Source organism: Phaeoacremonium minimum, assembly GCF_000392275.1.
Source record: "Phaeoacremonium minimum UCRPA7 unplaced genomic scaffold PA7_03_scaffold_610, whole genome shotgun sequence".
Lineage (NCBI taxonomy): Eukaryota > Fungi > Ascomycota > Sordariomycetes > Togniniales > Togniniaceae > Phaeoacremonium > Phaeoacremonium minimum.
In genome coordinates, this window is record NW_006921512.1 from 502259 (window position 1) to 525934 (window position 23676).

Sequence of the window (23676 nt, forward strand, 5' to 3'; positions counted from 1 at the left end):
GGGTTGCCTCGTCGGTTAAAATCGCTTCTTCGTTCCGCCTTTCTTCGCCTTGCCTTGCCTTGCCTTGCCTTGCCTTGCCTTGCCTTGCGTAGCTACGTAGCCTCGTTCAGCCCTATGACAAAAGCGTGGCCAGTTCTCTCCCTCCCTTTTTTGGCCCCCACATCCACGCGCCAGATGTGCAGTTTAGCCCCGGCCCGCTGGCCGCCCGCCGCCTCCACGCCACCACCCACTTCCATTTTCTAGAGTACTTCCAACGGCCGGCCGGCGGGGATCTGGGCTGGAACCAAAGGTTTTTTTTTTTTTGGTGACACAGAAAGGGGATAAAAAAAAAATCAAACACTAAAAGTAGGTAGCCGCATTTGGGTCTTGTCACGGGTGTGAAGTGTGACTACAAGACAATGCAACGACATATCAAACCTATATTTTTTTTATATCGCATCGTATCGTATTCATCATCCCATAGCAATCTGTCCTCCTGCCTGCATGCCTGTTGGCGGTGGGGAGTCATACTTGTTTTACTCTTGAGGCGACAAGTTAGTTACCGTAATAAGCCAGGCTTACTTCACCCACGCTGAGTGCTGGTGTTCAGCTTGGAGGGGTTGAGAGGAGAGAGCTCAGCTTGCCCACAGCTTCCACACCTAGCTCAGCTACCCCGCATTGCATTGGTCGAAAAAAAACCAACCGAAAAAAAACAAAGAGACTGCGACTCAACCCATCTACTTCACTTCATTTTCATCAATCAATTAACCAACATCTCATCACCCAGCCCGCCAGCCCGTCCAGAAGATGGCGCTCAATAGGGTCGACGGGCCCGACGAGCTGTACGTCGGCGGCATCTTCGCCCTGCGCCGGCCCGCGGCCATGGAGGAGAAGCGCATCACGCACATCCTGTCCATGATCCAGTACTCGTTCGTCCAGTGGGCCGACTTCCGCGACCGCTACGTCCACCTGAGCGTCGACATTGACGACGTCGAGGACGCCGACCTGCTCGTCCACCTCCCCAAGGCGGTGCGCTTCATCGAGACCGCGCTGCATCCCGAGAGCGAGATACCCTATTCCGAGGACACGGCCGTGCCGGAGCGGATGAGGCGGTTGGGGCCGCGGCAGGTTTCTGGTGGTAAGGACGAGGGTAAGGACGGGGATGGCATATCGCCGGCTACAGGGCGGCTAGAAGGGTTGCATATCACCACGGAGGAGGGGACCACGAGACCGGCGGTGTTTGTGCACTGCGCCATGGGCAAGTCACGCTCCGTGTCGGCCGTCGTTGCATATCTGCTGTGGAAACACCCCCACCGATACGGCCTGAACCCCAAGAGCCCCAAGCGGCCCGACAAGGAGAGGGCCTGGACGGCCGTCCGTCAGGCGCTCGACTGGGTCCGCAAGACGCGGCCCATCGCCGAGCCGAACCCGGGCTTCATGGAGCAGCTGCGCATGTGGGTGGAGATGGGCATGCCTGCGGACAGCGACGACGCGGTCGAGCGCAACGGCACGTATCAGCGGTGGATATGGGAGAGAGAGGTCGAGGAGAGCGCGAGGATAGGCAAAGCGCCAGATTGGATCCGGTTCGAGGACGAGACGGAGGATGGGAAGACTGAGGAGGAGGAGGAGGCTGCTAAGGAAGATGGAGGTGTTGAGCTGAGGTGTAAGAAGTGCCGACGGGTGCTGGCGACCAAGCCGTTCATTATCCCACATCAAGAGGACCCCGCCAAGCAGAGGTGTCCGCACTACTTCGTCGAGGCGCTATCCTGGATGAAGCCGGCCTTGGAGACGGGTGAGTTGGATGGACGATTGGTATGCCCGAATGCAAAGTGTGGTGCCTCGGTGGGGAGATATGCCTGGCAGGGTTTCAAGTGCAGTTGTGGTGAATGGGTCTGCCCGGCCATCTCACTGCAGTCAAGCAAGGTGGATGAAGTTGCGATCCGGAAACCCGCTGCTGGTCGCACAGGCCCGGGACAGGATCCGCGGTCCGCGTTGGGTATACGTCTCCCTCCTGGTATGAACGGGCAGAAGCAGAACCTATGATCGCAGCCACATCCATTTCAGCAAATTACACTATCACAGGGCGATCCTAACATGACAGTATAATCCTGCTGGCGCCATCAATTACATGACACGACGAGACGGCCTAAAAGATGACAGTGGTTCGTTTCCAGCCTTACTGCCGGAACCCTCTTGGCCTACTGTATACTACCGACCGCCGATCGGTCGGACGAGGCTGCGGACCCGGGCGGCCGCCCCATCTTTATGATTGCGGATGAAACGGCTGGTCACTCGACAACAGCATTGGAGCACGCACGAGCCAAGCCTGATGAATGTGGCTGCTTATGCGTTTGCACATTTCGCAGGAACCTGGCTTTCTCACCTAACCCGCGAGACGGAGGCTGCTACCGAGCTAATCACAGCACATCGCTCCTGAGTGATTCGTCTTCCCTTCCCTTCCCTTCCTTCTCTCCCCTCTGCTCCACGCACCCCCTGAGCTCGGTCCCGAAATGCCCTTTTAATGAGGGTGTCATCACGGAGTCATCTGGGCACACGCCCTCCCTGCCTTACCCGCCCGAAATGTCATCTTTGCCGATGCATGGCTGTCTTAGGGCTTACGCCCCCCACCAACTTCTCCTTCCAGCCAGGTACCTGCCGCCCTGCCTCACTCTGGCCTGGAGCACAAGTATAGTCGCATCGACACTCGGGTCGTCGACCTGCGAACCCTGCTGGGTGTCGTCCGGCTCCACGATTTGAGGGCTTCTGGCGCAGTTCCGAGACATGCCACGGAGAGCGGGGGTGGTGTTGTTGTTGATATGGACTTGACATGCTGGCATACTCGCAAGCACCATGCCCAGCATGTTAGTATGTATGCACATATGTGCGTACTGGGGCGGTCGACCTGGGTCCGTGTGGAGAAGCCCGCCCAATGACGGCGTGGCCGATGCAGGCTTGTGAGATCTGAATCGCTGTCAAGTCTTCACCTCACCTTCACCCTCGTCCCTCCCAGGTCGTCCAGGGGAGAACCCGGCACGGCTATCGCGTAAGGGTCCGTTGTCGTCGTTTGCCTTTCCTAACATGACGATGCAGTTGCCCGTTAGGAGACTTTGCCTGCGCCAAGTCCTGCAGTTATCCTTTCTACTCGGCAGTATTATGATGCGAGCCGAGCCCTGCATGGCATGGCATGGCACGGCGGGAGAAGTCGGGACTGCTGAGGGAGGATGAAAGTGGCCTTGCATGACGCAGTCTAGTCTGGCAAGCCTAGACTTAGCGTTGCTCAAGGCTACAGACTTTTAAGAATGCCCGATTAGTGAATCATCTGATTTTGACTCTCCTGTATGGGATTGTACGCTCTTGACTCACGAGGGGCAACTTTGCACGATATGCCGCGTGGCTTAGGACTAAAATTATTGATGAGTCGAGCGCCACTTACAAGCAGTTTGTGGTCTCGCCCTTCTATCACAGGTCTGTCAGAACCTTGGTTCAAAAGGGGCTAGGGTGGGGTGAGACCAACACAAAAGAGCCTTCACAGGCAGACACAAAGGTCACGAAGAGCCATAAAGAAACCCAGATTGCGAGCTCCTCGCCAGTTATGGACATATCTCTCCTTTGGGGAACCGCTTAAGTCCGAGGTTTACGATAGGCAAGCGTAACGCTTTTCGGAGCCCAAGGTGATCCGCAGCTTCCGTGACGAAACGCGCCGCCGGTCGGCATATTTTCTCAAAGCAGATTATCCTGCTGGAAAAGCGCCGAATTGTCTGTGCCACGACGAAACTTTCCCAAAGGGGTCGACCGGGCTTGAAGAAAGAGCCTACGGTTGAACAGGGGCAAGGGTGGTATGGAAGATTCTGTCCCATTATAATGACTTCTATTTGTTACATCCAAGGGTGGTGAAAGACAGCCAGTCAACTCTATTACGTCCGATCGAGATTTACGTTGCAGACATGTGGGGCCTTCCCTTGCTGCCGTGTGTCTAGCGGTTGATAGACAAGCCATGACAAAGGCAGCGAGAGGGCGAGAAGTCACGGTACTTGAACTTAGAGTGCTGGATGTATCTGACAGGCACCACCCCCTAACGTCAACCCCTGACCGATCTTGCCGTCGAAAGCGACGCTACAAGCCGTGCCCCGCAAACAATTATAGAACCAAAACGCTCTCAACCCTGACGTTTCGATGATGATGATGATGACCTTCGGTGAAGATCACTTGCCAACTTGATATACCCGGCTTGTCGACACTTGATTGGTGGCTGCGCCCGGTTTGACACCACGGGTTCGCATGGTCGACAAGGTGAGCCCCCTTGCTCGACGCTGTCCTGGCCCATCCAGATTCACAGACCACCCGAGCCACCCCATCAATTGCCTACCTCCGTAGGAACGTGCGAAACGTGGGGGCAGATCGGAGGCTGAAAGCGGATACGTCTCCCGAGAGTGTGCCGAGAAAATCGCCGGTTGACGTTTTGAACGTTACAAAAGCCGTTGTCAATGTTATTGCAAGGGGGAGGCGAATGTGTTTCGCGACGGCACCTCTCTGCAGAATCGGACAGGTCATTGAGCCGTCTTTACGACGAGCGGAGGTTGTCAGCTCCGACTTTGATCGCGATCAGCCAAGACGAAGAAGAAAAATGCCCAGGTTTGGTTCTGGGGGACAGTCTGATTAGCTCGCATGAGTCTTCCGGTTTTGTCACTGTGATGGTCTTGGCTCTTGGCGCCATTCAGCACTATTGGCGACGGCGGAATAGTGCACGGTGAATAGTGATCCAGCAGCTTGTGATGTTACACTAAATGGCTTCCCGTGAGGTCATTTGCTTGAGGCTACGATAAACAATTACAGAGTCTTGGCAAATGGGGTCTAGACTTGCCCCCTGATAGATAAGTCTATTTACCCAGATATTAGAAGAAATCACTCTAGTCCCAAGACTATTCTTCAGCCTTGCAGAACCCACCAGTTGTTCAGCCCATCATCTCGAGCCCGATTTTGCCCTGCGACTGACTGGGCGAGCACTCTAGTGGCCCAGAACACATCAGCACTTGTGACAAGCCTAACGGGCTTACTGGCGGAACTCCACAACAAGCCAAAGAAGCTTAATTGCCCACACCATTTACGGCGAGCCAGTAATGGAGTGTTGCTGTGTTGCCCAGAAAAGGGCTTACGGCACACATACCCCGTTCCCCCAATCCACTCATCGTCTCAGAGTGACGGGCCACACATCCTCATTCGGTTAACAGCCAGGCCAAGGAGAAGGAGCCAGTAAGCGGGGAATGGAATCGATCAGGCAGCGCTCGCTTTTGCCGTGTCCCTAGGCTCAAAGGGCGAGAGGGAGCACCCGTAATCGCCGACCTGGGAGGATCTAGTGTGCCCTGACTATCCCTCTTCTCTTCAGATGGATCAAACTGCTCGATTACTGGTGGTGGTGCGGACCCTTTCTTTCCCACATGGCGGCACATGCACAGGTCCGCCGGCCGGCAGCTCTCGCTCGCTCCAAGATCGGCCGGTAGTAACCACACCGTCAGACGGAACGGACGCACATGGTTGTGCGCGGAGATGGGATTCAGACCTGGACGGCAGGCGGAGATGCGGTTTTTGGCGAATTTGTCGTGTCTTTGCTCATCGTGGCATTGTCGACAACTCCAGTACCACGAATAAAAGCAGGAGAGGGTTAATTAGCCCCTTAGCATTGCGAATGTCGCAAGAGTTTGACCCTATTCCTTCGCAGTCTGTTCCTTGTCAACTCTGGAGAAATCAGGCTACAATGCATCGCGGAATGATGCCGCAGGCACGGCGAGACCGGCGAGGATCGTCCCACTATCTGTGCAGGAGCTGAGAGCTACGAAAAGGGGATCTACAAGAGCTCTAACAATACCGGGTCTCAAAAGCTTCTCTCCTGTCTCAACGTCAGCGTATCCACATCGGTTCTCAGACACGGCACTTGAGGCTGAACAAGAGAGTATAGCTATGCTTATGCTGAGACTTGGGGAACTGGTCCTCTAGCCTTGCCTCACTTACGCAGTAGAAGTAGCCCCTGGGAACTCCCCAATGAGTCGACACCTCCCGTAGACAAGGCTGTTATGCTCTGAAGAAAGGGGATCGTATAAGGCAACAGCACCTCCACTAGCCTCACCTAGCCGCTATCGCCGAGGGGTCTCGGGTCTAGGCCAGACTGCATTAATAATAGGCCTGTACGGAAGCGGCAAGTTGCGCGATCGTATAATTGATACTAGTAGGCGGTGTGGTTGTTCGAACGAAGACTGCCAGGTCCGGTCTCCCGCATAGCGCCTTGCTATCTTTGGAAAGAGATATTGGCGAGCCGTTATCAGCGCATTTACGAGCCCCTCTAATGGAGAGCATTACCAGACTGTCGGGACCGAGACAGCACACCAGACACTGGGCAAATGTTATCGAGAGTGACTGGCGTGAAAGTAGAAGAAATGCGGCCTAGGATCCCCTGTTGCCAATATAGTGCACTGAGCCGTGAATAGAATATCTTGGGCAATATCTTGTGTCATCCGAGCCATTCACGTAATAATAACTAATCCGATGTGCTTTTTTGGGTTCACCGAATATTTTCGGCCCCAAGTTTCGTGGGTCATGCTATGCTTCTTGTGAACCTGTGGGTAGAAGCCCTGCTTATCCAGGCACTTGCCAAGCTACATGATGGTACAAGGACAGCGGCCGTCTACATCTATTTCGACCGTCAGCACTAGCACCGAATCGACGACGGCCTACGTAACTATTGTTAAGTCCGAGCTAAATGCCATCTGATCAGTGACCAAGATAATACGGATCAAAATAAGCAGCAGCCACGCGTGTTCGGAGATTGTAGGCTAATAGGGTAATAGCTTGGGATGCACTAGCCATCCTGCTATGTATCGAGGATTCGATTGTAAGTGATCGGGTACCACCGTTATGGACGTGATCACGGCATTGCCTGACTTAAACGCAAGATTGACGCTGATGATCAGGTATTCGTTGCGGGTAGCTGCCCTGAACCAGCCCAAGTGCCGAATCCTGAGACGGAATCTTGGTGCGCAAATCGCCATTCACACTTATGAGTAACTCGTACACCCCCCTACAAGCACCACTTCTTAGTGATCGAACATCCGATTATAGAAGCTAACTTGAATCTACCCTTTATCATATTCTCCATTTGGTTGGGCTCGTTTGCCAATGCGGCAGCCGCGGATCACCGCCTAGTAAGATAAGGTCGATGTAAACTGTGCCATAGTGACATTGTATGAGCAAAGCCCAATTGGCTGCTTTGATGCAGGCATGGCCCGGCCAGTCAACTTAAGCCACTAATAAGAAACATCGATAGGAACTAGCAACACGGAATATGCGTAGTACGAATTGCTAGCCTTTTGGCGGGTTGGTAAACTCCTAACGATATGGGACAAGAACAAATGGCCCACGGCTTGGCTAAGACAAGGCTGTTTCCCTCATCAAGTTAGGTTAATGGGTTGATGCTTCAAAGTGATGAGGAATCCTAATTTCCACGGGGACCAAACGCCAAGCCACGGTGATCTTGTTCAAGTAGGACCCCTGGTCCCACCAAAGCCACCCGAACAACCTCGTAGGGCTGACTAACGCGGCCCCACTGATCAGACTCGTCTGCTCGCTTGAGAAGGGAAGCAGCGGCCAGGGTCAAAAGCTGGGGGCCAAAAAGAGGGAAATTAAGCTTGATCTTGCCGGCCGGAACCCACTCCAGCTTGTAGCACTGGCCCACCGCCACGGGCTGCTGCCGTGGACTCAGTCAAACGGCCCGTGAAGACAAGAGAGACTCGAGAAGGTCTCGCCACAGGTTTCCTCGATTGCTCAAACAAGACGAGATCCGGAATCGGCTCGCTGCAGGAGTTTCTCATGCAAAGCATACACGCGAGATTGCCGGACAGCCAATCTAGCGCTCTCTGTCGTGAACCGAGGTGGCCACTAGCACGGCGATCCGACCGGTCTCTCTTCCGCTGCGCCTGTGTATCCGATCACCACCGCCAAAAGATGCGGATAACGGCACATCGCTCACAATCCCGCGCCTGTAAGAGCTATCTCGTCAGTAGCACACATGTCGCTGGGCTCTCGACGAGTGCTTTCCTTGTCTGTGGCTGCTAGCTGCCAAGTAGGTAAAAGTACTGTACATGTAGCCCGTCAGCAGATGTAAGCACTAAAGAGAGCTGCTTGGTGCTAAGGCTGTTGTTTCGCGCACTCAAGACACCCATTTGCGTGACCCGTCGCTCCCCGCATGATCGCTCGCAGGATCAAGCTCTTTCTGGCTGTGCCTTTCTCTGCCCTGCTAGGCGTTTCACAGTACGAGACACGAGCCTGAGAATGGGTTAGGGGACCTCATGAGCCCGGTATCCATTGCGATGACAAGATCCGATGTTTGAGGCGGCTGACATCAGCCCTCGCGGTCCGTCGCCGTCCAGCGTCATCAGGTGACGGCTGTGCGACGCGAGGCTCTCCTCGACGTCGAGATTGGTGTCACTAGACGGAAGCTTTGAAGCAGTGAGAAGATAGTGAGGATTATACCGACGGTAGATGGCTGACTGACCAGTCAGACTTGCGCCATACCATCCCAAGGAGATCGACATGATGGACATAAGCTGCAAATGAACTCCCGAGGCGCACGACAGCTTGCATCCGGGAGGATTGCGCTGCCGTGTTATGCCTGGGAGAGCCAAACCATTCAATCAATGTTGCATCGCGTAAGGAAAACATCTTGTGTTTGTTGTCAAGCCACATTTTGCTGATCAAAGATGATCCGCGGTAAGCGGGGGATTTCAAGAGAAGAAGAATGTCATGAGGCACAGCAACGAGTTGCCCAAAGTATGTAGAACAGCAAATGAACTGGTACTTCTAGTGACCTGTCTTCGTGTCCACGGGGTGTCCATGTTTGTATCGTCTTGGATTCCAAAGACCTGCAATGCTGTAATACATACGCCATACCCTCGACCCTTTCTCCTCAATCTAGCTATAAACGCCATTAGCAAAGCTGCGTATAGGACACCATCGCAGGCTGTTGGTCGTGGGACTATTTGCGCCAAGATGTAACGCTAGGCTGCCTGCCGTGGAAATTCTGTCCCACGATCAGGACCTCATCTTCTGGGGGCCTATCAATGTTCCGCGATTGGTGGATCTCGACAATGCGTCCTCATGCATCATCATGGCAGTCCCTTCGGAACGGATGGGAAGAAGTTGGGATTCTGCAGACGTTCTCGGTTCCTCTTGGCCATTTCTGCCTGGCGTTTCTTCTCAAGACGTTGTTGATAGAAAGTTCTGACGCTGCGTTAGTTGTTCTATTTCGAAACTTGGTGTACTAAGGTCAGAGTTACCTTTGCAACGCAAAGACTCGTGGCTCCTCTTCCTTTGCGGGTTCCTTATCTTCAGATTTCTTTGAAACTCTGTTAGTTACGAGTTAAACAATATGAGATATAAGAGATGATAAATACCTTGGTTTCATCAGACTCGTCTTTTTTCTTGTCGTCATCACTCTTGTCGTCCTTTTCCTTGTCTTTGTTCTTATCTTTGTCTTTGTCCTTTTCTTTGGCTTTCTCCTCTTTCTCTTTTTTCTTGCGCTGCTTTTCTTCGTACTCCTTCTTGACTCTGGCAACCTCGTCTTCCATCTCCTTCTTCTTGCGGGCTTCTACTGCTGCCTGGTCTATGATCGGGGAGCAGAAGCCCTTCTCCTTTAAATGCCCTGGACAAACATAGAAGAAATCCTATCACGAAGTCGCGTTAGGATGAAAGTTGGCGTTGCGATCATGAGACGGTGACAACGTGTTCACAGCTGACTGACCTTGTTCTCGGGAGCAACGAGCACACTCGTGCTGGTCCTGAAACATATCTCGCATCCTCTAGCCGCCGTGTCGGCAACCTTACGGTGGGTGTAGATGTTTTGAAACGACATCGCGCATGATGTAAAAGCGATGCGGCTCCAGTAGTGACCTCAATATCTTGTCGCTGAGATATCGAAGTTCGTGAGTGAGGCGGGGGTTAGCTTGTTTCTGGCGCTAAATTCGGGTTGCTCTAAGGGCACGAGGAACGGCACGTGATCTATCCTACATCTCCTTTGTAGACAGCTCTATTAAAGAATATACCAGGTAATCAAATAAATACAGTAGAAACCTGGCCTTTGCTTCGAATATGCACTCCTGATAATAGCTATATCTGGTTGTTCTTGATTGGCCTCGAGTAAAGATTTCGAAAGCTCTGCAGAACGTTCCGCGGTTTGTGAAGACACCTAGAAGTGCCCTGAGGTCATCAAATCAGTGATGAGAGAACTGCACCATCTCTGGTCATGAGTCAGATCATACTGAGTATGGGACATTTACATATATGGCAACACAATATCAGAATGCCGTCTTATATGACACTTGGCTAGCTCATGCCGCGTCGATACTGGAATTTCACACCTGTTTGATTGACCAAAAGGGCCTTAGAAAATATGGCCCGAAAATAGTTTGACGAGAATGCGCAGCGATTCAAGTTATTGCTCGTGTTAACCCGCTATCTAACCGTGGGAAAGTGGCAGGTGATCTATCGACTACCTCATTGAAGCCTGGAACCATTCACTTGCCCTTCCCAGTTAGACATGATCTGCTAACAGTTTTCCAGCTCAGTATGGAAATCATATTCTAAGTTTATGAGTCTGCAGGGTATGATTACGCATCACTTGAGACTTTGAAGCTGTTGAACCCACATCAATACTCTGTGGATAGACTTTGATCCATGTGACCATTTCTGTGGCCAGAGATCCCCACATCTAAATGACGAGTTAACGTTTATTTATGTCCTACTAAGAGTGTTTGCTAATGATAGTGCATATTGTGTCACTAATTTGAAATCATTTCATATGATACCCAACTGAACGTGATACACTCCCGCTCTCCCCCGCTGAGATATTACATCACACGAGCGGTAGGGGAAAATTATATCCCTTATTATGTTTTGCTCGCATAGAATTGTTATATAACAAGCTCCAAAGAGTACAATTTTAGTGAACATTAGCTAGATTTCTATCTATCTGAATTTGTGATGACAAGAACAATCTTTCATGTGGTGCATGGGATGGGCACAGCCAAATTCTATTTTTATGATGGCGTATTATTACATATGCTAGCAGCTATGCTGGTCATATGAATGAACTCAATTCATTGGACTTGGTTTTGAGAAGCTGAGGAAATCATTCTGCTTCGTCCTCAATCTCTAGATCTCCGACTTTGAACTTTTGCCCCTTTTTGTCGGCGTAATCATTGTGGTCATGATAATTTTTGACTCTTTCTCTTACGTACTGGAGTCCAGTTACCGGTTTGTCACCCAATAATTGTTGATCCTTCAGTAACCCAAGCCTTCTAAGCAACGGTGAAGGTGCCGGCTTGATGTCAACTGAGTCTCCTGGGCGGACAAAATAGAACAGTCCCTGACGATACAGATGTGCTTGGTCCTCTGGCGGTCGTACAACTCGATGTGTTGTCGATTTAAAGTAACCAGCCGACCAGAAGTCCAAGGTGTCCCCAACGTTGCAAACTATCCCATTGTCTACCGGAGGCACATACCGCCAGTCTCCCGTGCTAGTCTTAATCTGAAGTCCAGCAACATCTTGGCTCCACAGCAACGTGAGAGAACCAAAATCGGTGTGTGCGCGTGACCACGTATTAGCGACTTTAACATCATCGGACAGTGGTCGTGGATGATATGTCATGTACCGGAGGTGGTCTTCGCTTGGGGACGAGTAGGCATGTCTTGACGAGAAGTAATCTTCTGGAAGTTCAAGTATTATAGAGAATAGCGTGAATATCTTGCTCGCTAGGTCAAGCGAGCGCTGTGGGTGTCAATGATGAGAAACATCGATACATTGGATTGGAAGAGACTTACCCTAGAAAACTTTTCGATCTCACCTTTGAAAGGTTCAAAGAATGGATGAAAAGGTTCATTGGCGTATTCTGGTATAAATTTTGCGATATTCACTGATTCAACATTGTCAAGAACTTCCGTGCCCATTATAGTCTTCTCGTGTGCCTAAACATGAATTAGACCGAAACCACTAGATGTCAGACATGAGAGACATACAGCTCTATATCCGAAATAATTTCCCTGTGTGAAGTCACATCGAAACTCAGGCTTTCCCTTCTCCTGGGGAGACAATTTGAAGAAGTCTTGCCCAATATCATATTGCCTTTGCACTTCCTCAGGAGTAAAGCCAGTGTTAATTAGACTGAAGAATCCAGTTTCATGGACCTAGAGAGATATTAGACGGCGTCTCGGCAGTGATGTATGATGATAGAGCTGACTGCTTGACGGAGCTCCTCTGCCAGCTCTTGCTTTCCCCCAGGATTATCAAATTTGGCCATATCAATGACCTTGATATCCGCCCATGGCAGAGTCTCCTTCGTCTTGTTGGGACGTTGCCATTTTGGCAAACCTGCCGCTTCAGGCAATACTACCGACGGCATATTATCTCAAAGTTGTCGTCGTAGGGATGTGCAAGTGAAGGGGTTAATTGATTTCAATTTACTTTCTTCGTGTCACTAAAATATTAAAGCCTTTGTGATAATTATGATTTCATCTTAAAGCCACCCCCGCGTCCCCGGCACTAGGTCCCCGAGGCCGGCTTGCCTACAGCTATGAAACCCGAGCACGCCATTCTCCAAGATTATGACGATCATACCGTTGCCAGCGACTGAGAATTAGATGAATCTAATTTGGTCGTTTTGTGCTAGTGGCTCCACCGTCCCTTGGCAAATGTTAAAGAGTATGAAGCAACCACGATCATGCTGTCATTTTGATTATGGCAACCAGAGGTTATTCCCGATAGCCAAATCCTCCTTGTGGGGTAAAGCCCAATATTGCAGTGCTAAACCAGCGAGAGCCGTCTTGCAAATAGTCCCACAGTAAGGCGTGCTCAGCGGCCCGCTGACTAGCCGTTATCATGCCCGCTGCCGAAGATAATTTGAACCTCAGCACGACAAAAGTTCTCGAACCCCATTGAAAGAGTAATTCGTTCAAGATTTATCTCTCTAGAGCCTTGAGATTCGTCTGGTAAAATGGGATTCCTGGACCGATTTCTTGACGGCAATGGCCCTTCAGTCGGAAACGAAAAACCGGTTGTTAAGACTGCTCACCGGAAGGTGGACAATCGGCTGCTGCTCTGGTATGCATTCGTGTACTTAATCATGAGAATTCATGTGGGCAACATTAGCAACGCGGCAATCATCAACCTTGAAGAGGGCACAGGTATCAAGAAACAACTCGGAGGTTTATCAAGCTCACAATGGGCATGGGCACTCAGCATATTCTATTATCCATATATGGTGTTTGAACCATTGGCGACTTTGGCATTGAAAAGATTTTCGCCCAGCGTATGGATGAGCCGAATTATGGTTACCTGGGTAAATTTGTTTGGTAGTCTTTTCAGCACCCTAGAATCTGTACTAAGTGTTAAATAGGGTATCATATCTATGTGTCAGGGGGCAACCCAAAACTATGCGGGCATATTAGCGTGTCGATTCTTTCTAGGCCTCGCTGAAGCTGGCTTTTATCCTGGAGTTCTGTATGCGTTTCTGTCCGTGTCCGTGCTGAATTGTAGCTAACATGTATTAGATACCACCTCAGCTTTTGGTATCCCGCGCACAAGCTTCCGTTTCGAATAGTAAGAAGGCTCTAGTATTGAATAAGTTACCAAAACTAATTACTTATAGGCGTTCTTCTATGCATGCGGCATGTTCTCCGGTACAATCAGTGGGCTTTTAGGTATGTGGTCTCTGGTCATGCTATCGAATATAATATAACTTACTTGTGCAGCGTATGCCATTTCCTTCATGAACGGAGCCGGAGGTCTGGCAGGGTGGAGATGGGTACGTCGGTCAATCCCTAATTGCCTTTACATGCTATTGACTCAAGCTCTGATTTGCAGCTGTTCATCCTTGAAGGCATTCCTGCTATACTCTGCGGTGTTTACACGTTCTTCTTCCTCCCGAACTGTTAGTCTTCATCGCAACTTTGCACATAACTCAGCTAATGCAAGACATCTAGACCCTGAAACAGTAAAGTTCTTGAGCGAAGCTGAAAGAGAAGCTGTCTTGGCTGAGCTCCCGGAACAAGCCCCAACTATGAAAGCGAAGACTGTCAATGTTCAGCAGATCAAAGACTTATTCGGCAGCTCGACATTTGTCCCATTTCTAATGATTTGGATCACTCATGGCATCGGTGGTTGGGGAATTTCGTTTGTTCTCCCCACAGTCATATATGAACTTGGAATCTCAAATACTGCCATTTCGCAAGTCATGACAATGGTATGGCCTTTGAAACTCACAAGAGATGAGAGACGTCTAACAGTGTATAGCCTCCGTTCACACTTGTATTTGTGATACTTCTCACACTCGCCTTTTTCATCCACGCACAGAAGCTAAGCCCGTGGATCGCCGGCTTGGGTGTTGAGCTGGTACAAATCATCTGCTATATTCTTCTTATCACTGTCAAGCACCCCATTGCAAAGTATATCTTTGTCATGATTGCTACGGCGGCATCTCAAAGTTTCTTTCCGATTATATGGCCAGGTGAGTTACCTACATACCACAAAAGACCTCAAGCTGGCTTTGACACGATTACTTTAGAACGTATTCGAGCAGCAAAGGGTACGACCTCCGCTGGTCTAGCTATTGGTATCACGAATGTGAGTAGTGGTTCTGCATACTGTAAATGACTTCAGTATTGACATAGTACGTAGGCATCTTGTCAGCTGATGGGCATTGTTGTAAGTACTTTCGAAAGTCTCACGGATGTGTATCGTCTCATTGTTTCATAGGGACCACAGATATATCAGTCAAAATTCGGCCCAACATATCGTGTCAGCTATTCGTGTTCAATCGGGTTACTTTGTGCAACTCTTATATCCGTTGCAACGGCATGGTTCTTTGTAGTCAGGGAAGACAGAAAGAGACTGACAGAGCTGGAGAACGAGAGTGTCGAGTCGGGACAGGTGGTGCAATCATTGCCGCATGTTAACGAGAAAGTTTAAAGGTCTGGGATCAATATGGATTGCTGACGTCTGCTCAAATCTTCGGCACTTACATGCAAGGTCAGCTTTGGAGCTAACGACTGTGCCGTTTACACCCCTCAGACATACTCATACATCACACTCTAGCCAGTTCAGATTATGATACCCTTGAACATTTGGTTTTAGACTCGATTCTCGAGGCGCTTGTCACTTATGGCGCCTCCTTAAGAGAAACACAAGCGTGCCCAGAAATTGAATATCGTTACGGTCGGAGCCACGGCGTCCAGAAAGACCGGTAACCCCACTATTTTCAAACCTGTCTAAGACAACATAGGAAATCATATCGTCGTTGAACCTAACCCATTTCAGGAGACAACCAGATATTGATAGTAGCTTGTAGTGACAATGCTGGATGAATCTGGTCCCGGACGCCCTGAATTAGCTGGGCCACGTCGACATCATTTCCATTTATCTCTGTGAATATCGAGTTGAACTAGAAAGGTTCATCATGGTCTTTCCTTCACGGGAGAAGGTGGGCCTTTTCCTGATCCCGAAACGTGTACTTGGCCATAAGCTTCTGATCGCTTTTTGGGAGCATATACAAGTACGGATGGCGCTTGAGGTCACTTGGCACATGATATTTAGAGATATGACTGGATTTACTACTAGGAGGTCAAGAGACTTGGCATAGTAACTTCACCGAAAGGCTGGAAAAGAATGTCTTGCCCCCTGCCGAACTTTGACAGCCTCACACATGGGAATTGCCCGAAGTCACTAGTGCAATTACTTCTTCCGGTCATTTTGGTGAAGTGATAGATAATAGCAGTATACCGTACTTCAGAACTGGCTCATGAGTTCCAAGCAGAAGTCTTTCCGTGGGGGGATACAGGGCCCCGCAAGGTGACCAGTGCTATTCTTGCCCGCAAGCTTCAAGATAGGAAAGGAAGGGATACCAAGAGCGTGTGATTATCGACGCTTCTCATGTGATATGTTTTTAACAAGTGTCTTGATGACTACCAGGGCACGAACCCCAAGAGAAGGTCTATTTGACAGCTTTGTGGAATCAGAGTGCCTTGTAAAGACCAACTGATCAAAGCTCCATCGGCCGACGATCTCTCTTCCAGACACCTGCAAAATTCATAGGATTGAAGCCCTTTTCAGGCTGGTAATTGAGCTCAAAGCGTAAACTATCCCTAAATGCATTTGCGTACCTGCAGCAAGGCTTGGCATTCATAATCCGACATGCGCTTTTAGATGGAAGTCCGGGGTATGACTTAGACATTGGCCAGATCATCTTGCTCAAGCTGAAGGGCCTGCATCGACTACCTTCTATGACTTGCCCTTCTAATCTCTCCATAATGAGGGGAAGCTGCATTGGGGCGTGGGAAAAGTCAAAGCAATGCGGAGTTAGCTTGTTCCTAAGAAGATGTTCCGGATCTAAAGTCGGCGACTCTTGTCACCCCTGGTCAATCACTTGTGTTCGGAGCAATTTCAATAGGCGGTACCCCAATTTGCGGTTGTGAAGTTCCGAGAAGAGGAAGATCAAAATAAGATTATAATGTTATAGAAGGCGCAACGATGCATCATGATTGCCAGCGTATTCGCTCTTTGTTCAATGTCAGCCTGTCGCTTTCTTCTATCTAACAATCCTACAACATGGTGCTTGGAAAATGCCTTCCCGCTACTCTCGCACTTGCGCCAACGCTAGGGGTAGCAGACATTTCCCCAATGCATGATGCGACCCTTTACAATAGCGGAGCTCTTGGACCGATACCAAATCAAACATATGTCTCTTCGGATTTGGTCTCTCCTATATTCCAAGTTAATCGATGGGTTGAGGATGCGGTTGATGTCAGTCGGTCTTTTATCTTCCTGACTTCTTACGAGCCAGGGCAGGCTTACTCAGTCCTGATGTTCAATTCTTCCGATCTCTCACTTGTATATTCTGACTCCACGCCACGAAATCGCACGAACGCCCGGGTTCAGACGTACAGGGGCCAGAATTTCTTGACTTTTTGGGAGGGCTACTTTTCGGCAGCGGCGGGCCATGGTCAAGGGCACTGCCTGTTTTTCGACAATAACTACAGACTGGTCTATAATATCTCGACCATAACGACCGCCACACTTGCCGATGCTCACGAATGCCAGATCACAGACGATGGCACTGTAATAATCACCACGTATATTCCAACGCCATACGATTTGACTCCTGTTGGTGGCCCGGCTGACGGACTTCTTCTCGACTCTTCCTTTGAGGAGATTGATCTCGGTACAATGCATAGTGTTTTCACTTGGCGTGCAAGCCATCATTTTAACATTACAGATACTTTTGGCGCTTACGACGGCGCCAGTGATGGGTGGGACTTCTTCCACATTAATAGCATACAAAAGGTGATTGCATCCAAACAGTGCTTACCCAGGTATTCTGACAGCTTCTCAAGGTTGGGTCAAATTATCTTGTGAACGGGCGACTTTTAAAGATTGTCACTTTGATCGACGGTTCTACGGGATCTCCTATATGGAAACTAGGAGGCAAACTTAATGAATTTTCTGATCTATCAGAAGGGAAAGCAACGGACTTTGGATTTCAACATCATGCACGATACTGGAATTACGATACCAAGCATCTTACCATGTTTGACAACCATGAGCTCATTCAAGGCACGGGATGCACATCCAATTGCTCACGCGGTCTATCACTTGATCTGGACTACGAAGCAATGACTGTATCTGTGATTGCTGAGTCTTGGCATCCTGAGAGCATGGCTTCATTTGCTATGGGAAGCTATGATCAACTTGACAGTGGTAATGCTCTGGTGGGGTGGGGAGTCAACCCTACTTTCACTCAGCACCTTCCTACTGGCGAGTGTGTTCAGGATGTCCAATTCTCCATCTGGGGCCAGCCACAGGCTAACTACCGTGTCTTCGCGAGTGATTGGGTGGGATACCCTACTTGGCCACCTTCAATTGCGGCCAAGGATAGAAAAATTTACGTTAGTTGGAATGGTGCTACTGAGGTTAGGTCATGGCTTGTGGTAAGTCTTCAGATCTGGGTCCACTAAGAAACCGCCATCGCTAACTTCTCTTCATCAGTACACCGGAACAAGTGCAACTCAACTTACAGAGTACACTACGGTTGTTAAGTCCGGCTTTGAGACAGCTATTGACGTAGGTAAAGCAAAGTACGCGTTGGTGTCAGCACTGGATGCAAGTGGAAATGTTCTAGGCTCTACATCGACTGTCAGTGTGTGTACAGGACGGCTGATAAAGTAGGCATGTGAACATCAGCCCAGAAATCCGCAAGTCAACAATAGTAAATACTGAGAATCAATAAAACGTGTAGTCTTAATACTGAGCTACCCTGCGTGCAGAGAGTTGAAATACTATGATAATCCCGATTGTGGTTTCTCTAGATTGTTGTAAATTGGATAAATGCATAGAAGTCTGAAACTACCGCTATTAGTACAGTGAACAGACATGAATGACTAACAGTAGCTGATTTATCTCCTTCGATATACTGTAATGACACTCGATTACCAGGGTTGAGCAATTTGAGGTTTGACCTTGAGCCAACAGCTGTCGACGACAGGTGTATGACGCAGTGCAACTTTACCACACCTGAAAGAGATGTACTCAACAACAGCACATTGGGCAAGCTGCGCCTCGCTTGCGCCTCACGCCACGCTGTAATCTCTGTATGCCTTTCTCTCACTGCTGTTCTTCCAACCTTCTAAAACATTCACTGCACTGGCATATATGCTAGTACTAATCGCAACTATTATAGCAATGTCTTTGCCAATCCAACATACCAAATTGGTATTTTTCGTGTCAGTTCTCTCAACCAGCTGGGATCATGGCGGAGACTCGGGATTTTGTCTACGATAGCCTTCTCCAAACACCCGAGGCTACTTCGCATGCTATTCGTCTGCTGCGGATACAAGGTGGTGACACAATCACCCCGTTGAAGTGCTCATTGAAGACTTACAGCTATAACACTTGCCCTGACTACTGGGCTCTGTCATATACGTGGGGCCCCGAGACACCTTCTCACATCATCTTCGTTAATGAGCGACGGTTTTCTGTTCGACAGAACCTCTTCAACTTCATGAAATCGTTTCGCTCTTCATACAACGATGATGTCTACCTCTGGATTGACCAACTTTGTATCAATCAAGAAGATATCCCCGAAAGGAATAATCAGGTGCGCGGTATGGGCCAGTACTATAGTCGCGCAGTATCTGTGCTCGCGTGGCTTGGAGTTGGCACGGAGCTCGAACTTGCTGCTATGGTATGTATTCAGAAAGCAGATGTCGTCAAGGGGAACATGGCAGAGCGCGAGGTGCCAATGACTCTTGACCTCCTGCACGGATTTCGTTCCATCATCGCGAATTCATATTTCGAACGGCTCTGGATAGTGCAAGAGATGGCTCGAGCCAGAAATATCCTTGTCATGTTGGGAACGGAGGCCTACAGGGAGGAGACGACGTCATGGGACCACTTCAACTTCGAATTTCTCCAGATCATGATGGAACTCAAGATTATATCAACAACGGCGATAGCTACACACCAGGAACTCATGTTGCGGCAGGAGATACGCGACCGCAAAATTCTTCTTCAGCTCTTCAAGGTCAAGCAAGATCAAGATTCACTAGACATCTTTGACCTCATCGAAGCATTCAGTGACTTCAAGTGCGCTGACCCAAGAGATAAGCTCTATGGTCTTCGAGATATTGGATATCTTCGACAGCAGCTGTTCACAGTTGGTTATAGTAAAGATACACATGAAGTCTACCACGATTTCCTGATTGAATGCTTCAGGTTAGCAAGCTCCGGCGCCGCACTCAGCAACCGACAATTTGATATTATGTCAAAGCTTGCAAAAGTGATGGGAGTACAAGTTGACTTCCAGAAAATCACTGTAAAGATGAGACCGAACTCGGCTTACATGCCATGCAAAGGCAGCAGAGGCTCAGCGACCTCTTTACAAGTTCGCGTCGAGGACATTGAGATGTTCAAGGAATCACTAGAACATGCCAAAGACAAAGACGTACGCATGTTCGGGTTTCAGTATGAAGAAGACACTGGAGATCGCATTTCGCCATATGCCAAACTGGGTTCTGACTATTGGACTCCTAATGTTTTTTGGATCCCAGACTCCGTAGATCTCAACGAGATAGCGAAAATAGCTCACCAGCATCTTGCCGAACGACTTGGAATAGATCCGAAGATACTTCTACAATCCGATGAAGGAGAAAAAGCAGACACTGTTACTGAATGGTATAGTCCAGATGGTTACCAGACACTCACAATGATCACAGCAGATCTCAGCCCTTGGCAAGAATTATTCGAGAAGAAGGAAACAAAAAGCTAGCTGATTAACAGAGGCCTGAAGACCCGAGACTAAAAGAAGTTTCCCAACTTTCACCTAATAAACTACAATCCATCTGATGACAACTGGTTTGAGTGACAACAATTCAGCCTATACTGGTATCTTTAGCAAAATAAACGATTGCGCATGACTCCAACCCTGAGCTTATCAAATGCTGGCCTGGATGATTGCTTTGCCCTCAATCAGGGCCGGCCCCTTCTCAATGAACAAAGTTCGGCCTTTCATGTACGAGACTAACCAGCTGAACGGCTTCATCCCACCCATCTGACCTGTACCTTTGCTCTTGCCAATGGTAACGAATATCATAGGCTTGTCTGATGTCTTGTAATCAGTGACACCGGTCGAGTTGCCCGTAACCACGGCGTCTAGGTTCTTGGCCAAGTGGATAACCTGAGGCTCAACCTTCATCACTTGCTTCGTCTCCAAGTTACCAATGTCGCCAACACCCCACACATTCTTGGTGCCCGTCACACGTAGCGTGGTATCAAGCTTAACGTTGCCGTTGCTGTCAAGGACTGTAGACGGCAAGTAAGAGGCATTTGCCCTCAAACCAAAAAGGGGCAGGTATACATCTGCCGACAGAGTCTTGGCATTAGACAGTGTGAGAGACTTGGACGCTCCAAGGTCTTTGACATCAGTGACCGTAGCGTTGTGAATGATGGTGGTGTTCATCTTGATCAGCTCCTTCTCGGCAGCCTTGCCGGCAGATGGCATAAGACCGGGAAGGGCATGGTCTTTCGAGACAATGAAAGTGAGTTCTTTCTTGCCACCATAGGCGTGGGCAATCTCGCCCGCCGTCTCGACACCCGTCGGGCCGTCTCCGGCAATGATGATGGATTTGGCGGCCTTGATCTTGCCCTGCAGGTCACGAAGGGCAGTCTTGGTTGCCTCGGAGGAGCCAATATGCTTCAAAGGCAAGCCGGAGCTGATGGATGATCCAGTTGCGAGAATGAGCTGGTCATAGGTGATGGTTGTTGGACTCCCGTCCACATCGACAACGATTGTGCTCTGATCGAGGTCGACGCTGGTGGCTGTTCCAAAGACGAGTTCGAATTGGGAGGATGGGTACTTGGCAAAGCCCTCCTTGATTGGTCGGAATAGTTGATCCTCGGGGATCTGATCGGGTACCACCGCGCGCACTGCTGCGAGGTTCCAATAAAGGTGTGTGGATGCAGAGACCAGGATGAGTTTGGCCTCCTTAACTTTTGGGATGGTGTACTTTAAGAGCTTATGGGCTAGCGGGATGCCCGCGAAGCCGCCACCAAGAATAACAATCTGCTTTGCCATTTCGGGAATACTACTCGAGACCTTGGTGAAATGAAGTAAAGAATGTTTGTTTGTCGTCGAGTTAGAGATACCGTAGATGGCCAACGATGCTGTCCTCTAAAATTGCATCGCTCCATCAAAAGGCGGCAGGCGGCTGTTATAAATAATATCAATGTGGAAGGCTGATCGTGCAAAATTTCGTCAGTCACACACTGGGGTTCCTCGGAACTCCCTCCCATGTAAGGCAGCCTTTCCAAATCGAACGCAGGACCCATCCCAAACAGGCGGAACGAGGCCTGACTTACAAAGCTGCCGCGCGAGTAATTCTGGTCAGCATGACTAATTCATGGCATTGACACGGTTGAGCAGCGAATCATCGTGCGCAGCGCCGGCTTCGTTTTGCTCTATTAAGAAGACCGCTCGCGCGACCCTAACCCTCGCCCGGATGATGCTGGCTGTACAAGCTACCCCTGGAACACAGCGCCGACCGCCCTTCACTAACACTAGATAGGCTGTAGTTTCAGGTCTTAGTCTTGCGATGGAAAGGCTGGACCGCCAACGCTGGCGGCTTAAACATGCGTGTGGAGTTGGCAGGCCGAATAAATACCTGTTATGACTGGCATTGTAATGATAAGGACATTTTATGACTTCGCAAAGCAAAAACTTGGCCGTCTTTGCAACATTTTGACTCCTTTGGATGCTCAGACGTCTTCTCATCAACCTGAAAACTGCTGAGCGACATCTAGCCCATACAATGACACGCGCTGCTGTAGTGAGCGTTGCCCATGGCGGAGGTATGTATGCCAATGCATCGACAAGACCACGGGCTTGCTAACATCCACTTACAGGCCCCATGCCAGTGCTTGGTGACCCTGGGCACAAAGAAATAGTGCAGTCGATGAAGAAGCGTGTGCCAAAGATCCTCAAGTTGCACACCCCTGAGGCACCGCGAGCAATTGTGGTGGTCACTGCTCACTGGAGCACCAACCAGCCCACAATCTCATGCGCAAAGTCTCACCGGCTGTACTATGACTACGGCGGATTTCCGCGCGAGGCTTACGAGCTTCAATACCCAGCGCCCGGCTCACCAGAAGTGGCCGAGGAGGTGAGGCAAGCACTGGAGCGGGGAGGCTTCAGCCCTGTTATGGACAAGACAAGAGGTGCGTGCTAGTCCGTACAAAAAGCCAATGATTACATGTGGTCTAATATGCCATTAGGCTGGGATCATGGAGTCTTTATCCCCTTCTTGCTCATCAACCCCCAAGCGGACATCCCAATCGTGCAAGTCTCCGTGCTCGCTAGCGAAGACGCAGCCGCGCATCTCAGAATGGGCAGTGCGCTCGCCAGCCTGCGCGACAAGAACATCGCCATCGTAGGCTCCGGATCCGCCTCGTTCCACAACACGCCCGTCCTGCGACGTGTGTTCATGGGCCTTGCGTCCATCGCATCTCTGCAGGCCAAGTCGAAAGCGTGGCACGTCGCGCTGAACGACGCGGTCATCGGGGACGAGGTCAAGGGCGACGAGCGGGAGAAGAGGCTCGAGCGCTGGAGGCAGTTTCCGAATGCCGATGACATGCACCCGCCGTCGGCGGGCGAGCATTTCCTGCCGCTGCTGGTGTGCGCGGGTGCGAGAGGCGAGACTAAGGGGCGGGCGTTTAAAGACCCTTTGTTTGGGGTGGATAATTTCACGTATTACTGGAGCGATACGCCGGAGAGTACAGAGTAACTTGGAATATTTGTTTTTAAATAACTTCGCTTTTATACTAATAGAGCGCGATACCCTGGAATCTGAAAGCATCCTGGCAAGTCCCAGAAGTCGGGACATAGCTCCTCGCGTTTGAGCCAGACCCTTTCCATGATGGTCAATGACGCCAATATGGACCCAAAGCCCTGCAACACGCCTAGACTTGAAGCCATGTCTCGAAGGACTTGCTCCTGATGTGCTTCGGCCAGACAGCCCGTGACGCAAAATGGCCAGGCCAGATTCCTCAGCCAGCCGGGGGACGGGAGCGTGGCGAGGAGCTGGATGGTTCGGCAGACATTATTGCGCAGATCT

The 23676-nt window shown here is 50.0% G+C and overlaps 4 protein-coding genes across 4 annotated transcripts; 2 read left to right on the forward strand and 2 right to left on the reverse strand.

Moving 5' to 3' along the window:
* Positions 1–786: 786 nt before the first annotated feature.
* Positions 787–2022, forward strand: UCRPA7_8830 (putative tyrosine-protein phosphatase yvh1 protein; the record flags this gene model as incomplete). The annotated part of the gene is made up of 1 exon (XM_007921340.1): positions 787–2022. One exon carries the CDS (start codon positions 787–789, stop codon positions 2020–2022), a length of 1236 nt encoding a protein of 411 aa, XP_007919531.1.
* Positions 2023–9298: 7276 nt separating this feature from the next.
* UCRPA7_8831 (hypothetical protein) lies at positions 9299–9884 on the reverse strand (the record flags this gene model as incomplete). The annotated part of the gene is made up of 4 exons (XM_007921341.1): positions 9299–9361; positions 9420–9689; positions 9767–9797; positions 9850–9884. The coding sequence occupies 4 exons, from the start codon at positions 9882–9884 to the stop codon at positions 9299–9301; spliced, it is 399 nt and encodes a 132-aa protein (XP_007919532.1).
* Positions 9885–20501: 10617 nt separating this feature from the next.
* On the reverse strand, positions 20502–21641 carry UCRPA7_8832 (putative amid-like mitochondrial oxidoreductase protein; the record flags this gene model as incomplete). Its single annotated transcript, XM_007921342.1, has 1 exon — positions 20502–21641. The coding sequence occupies one exon, from the start codon at positions 21639–21641 to the stop codon at positions 20502–20504; it is 1140 nt and encodes a 379-aa protein (XP_007919533.1).
* Positions 21642–22374: 733 nt separating this feature from the next.
* On the forward strand, positions 22375–23346 carry UCRPA7_8833 (putative aromatic ring-opening dioxygenase protein; the record flags this gene model as incomplete). Its single annotated transcript, XM_007921343.1, has 3 exons — positions 22375–22414; positions 22469–22780; positions 22838–23346. 3 exons carry the CDS (start codon positions 22375–22377, stop codon positions 23344–23346), a joined length of 861 nt encoding a protein of 286 aa, XP_007919534.1.
* Positions 23347–23676: the final 330 nt, after the last annotated feature.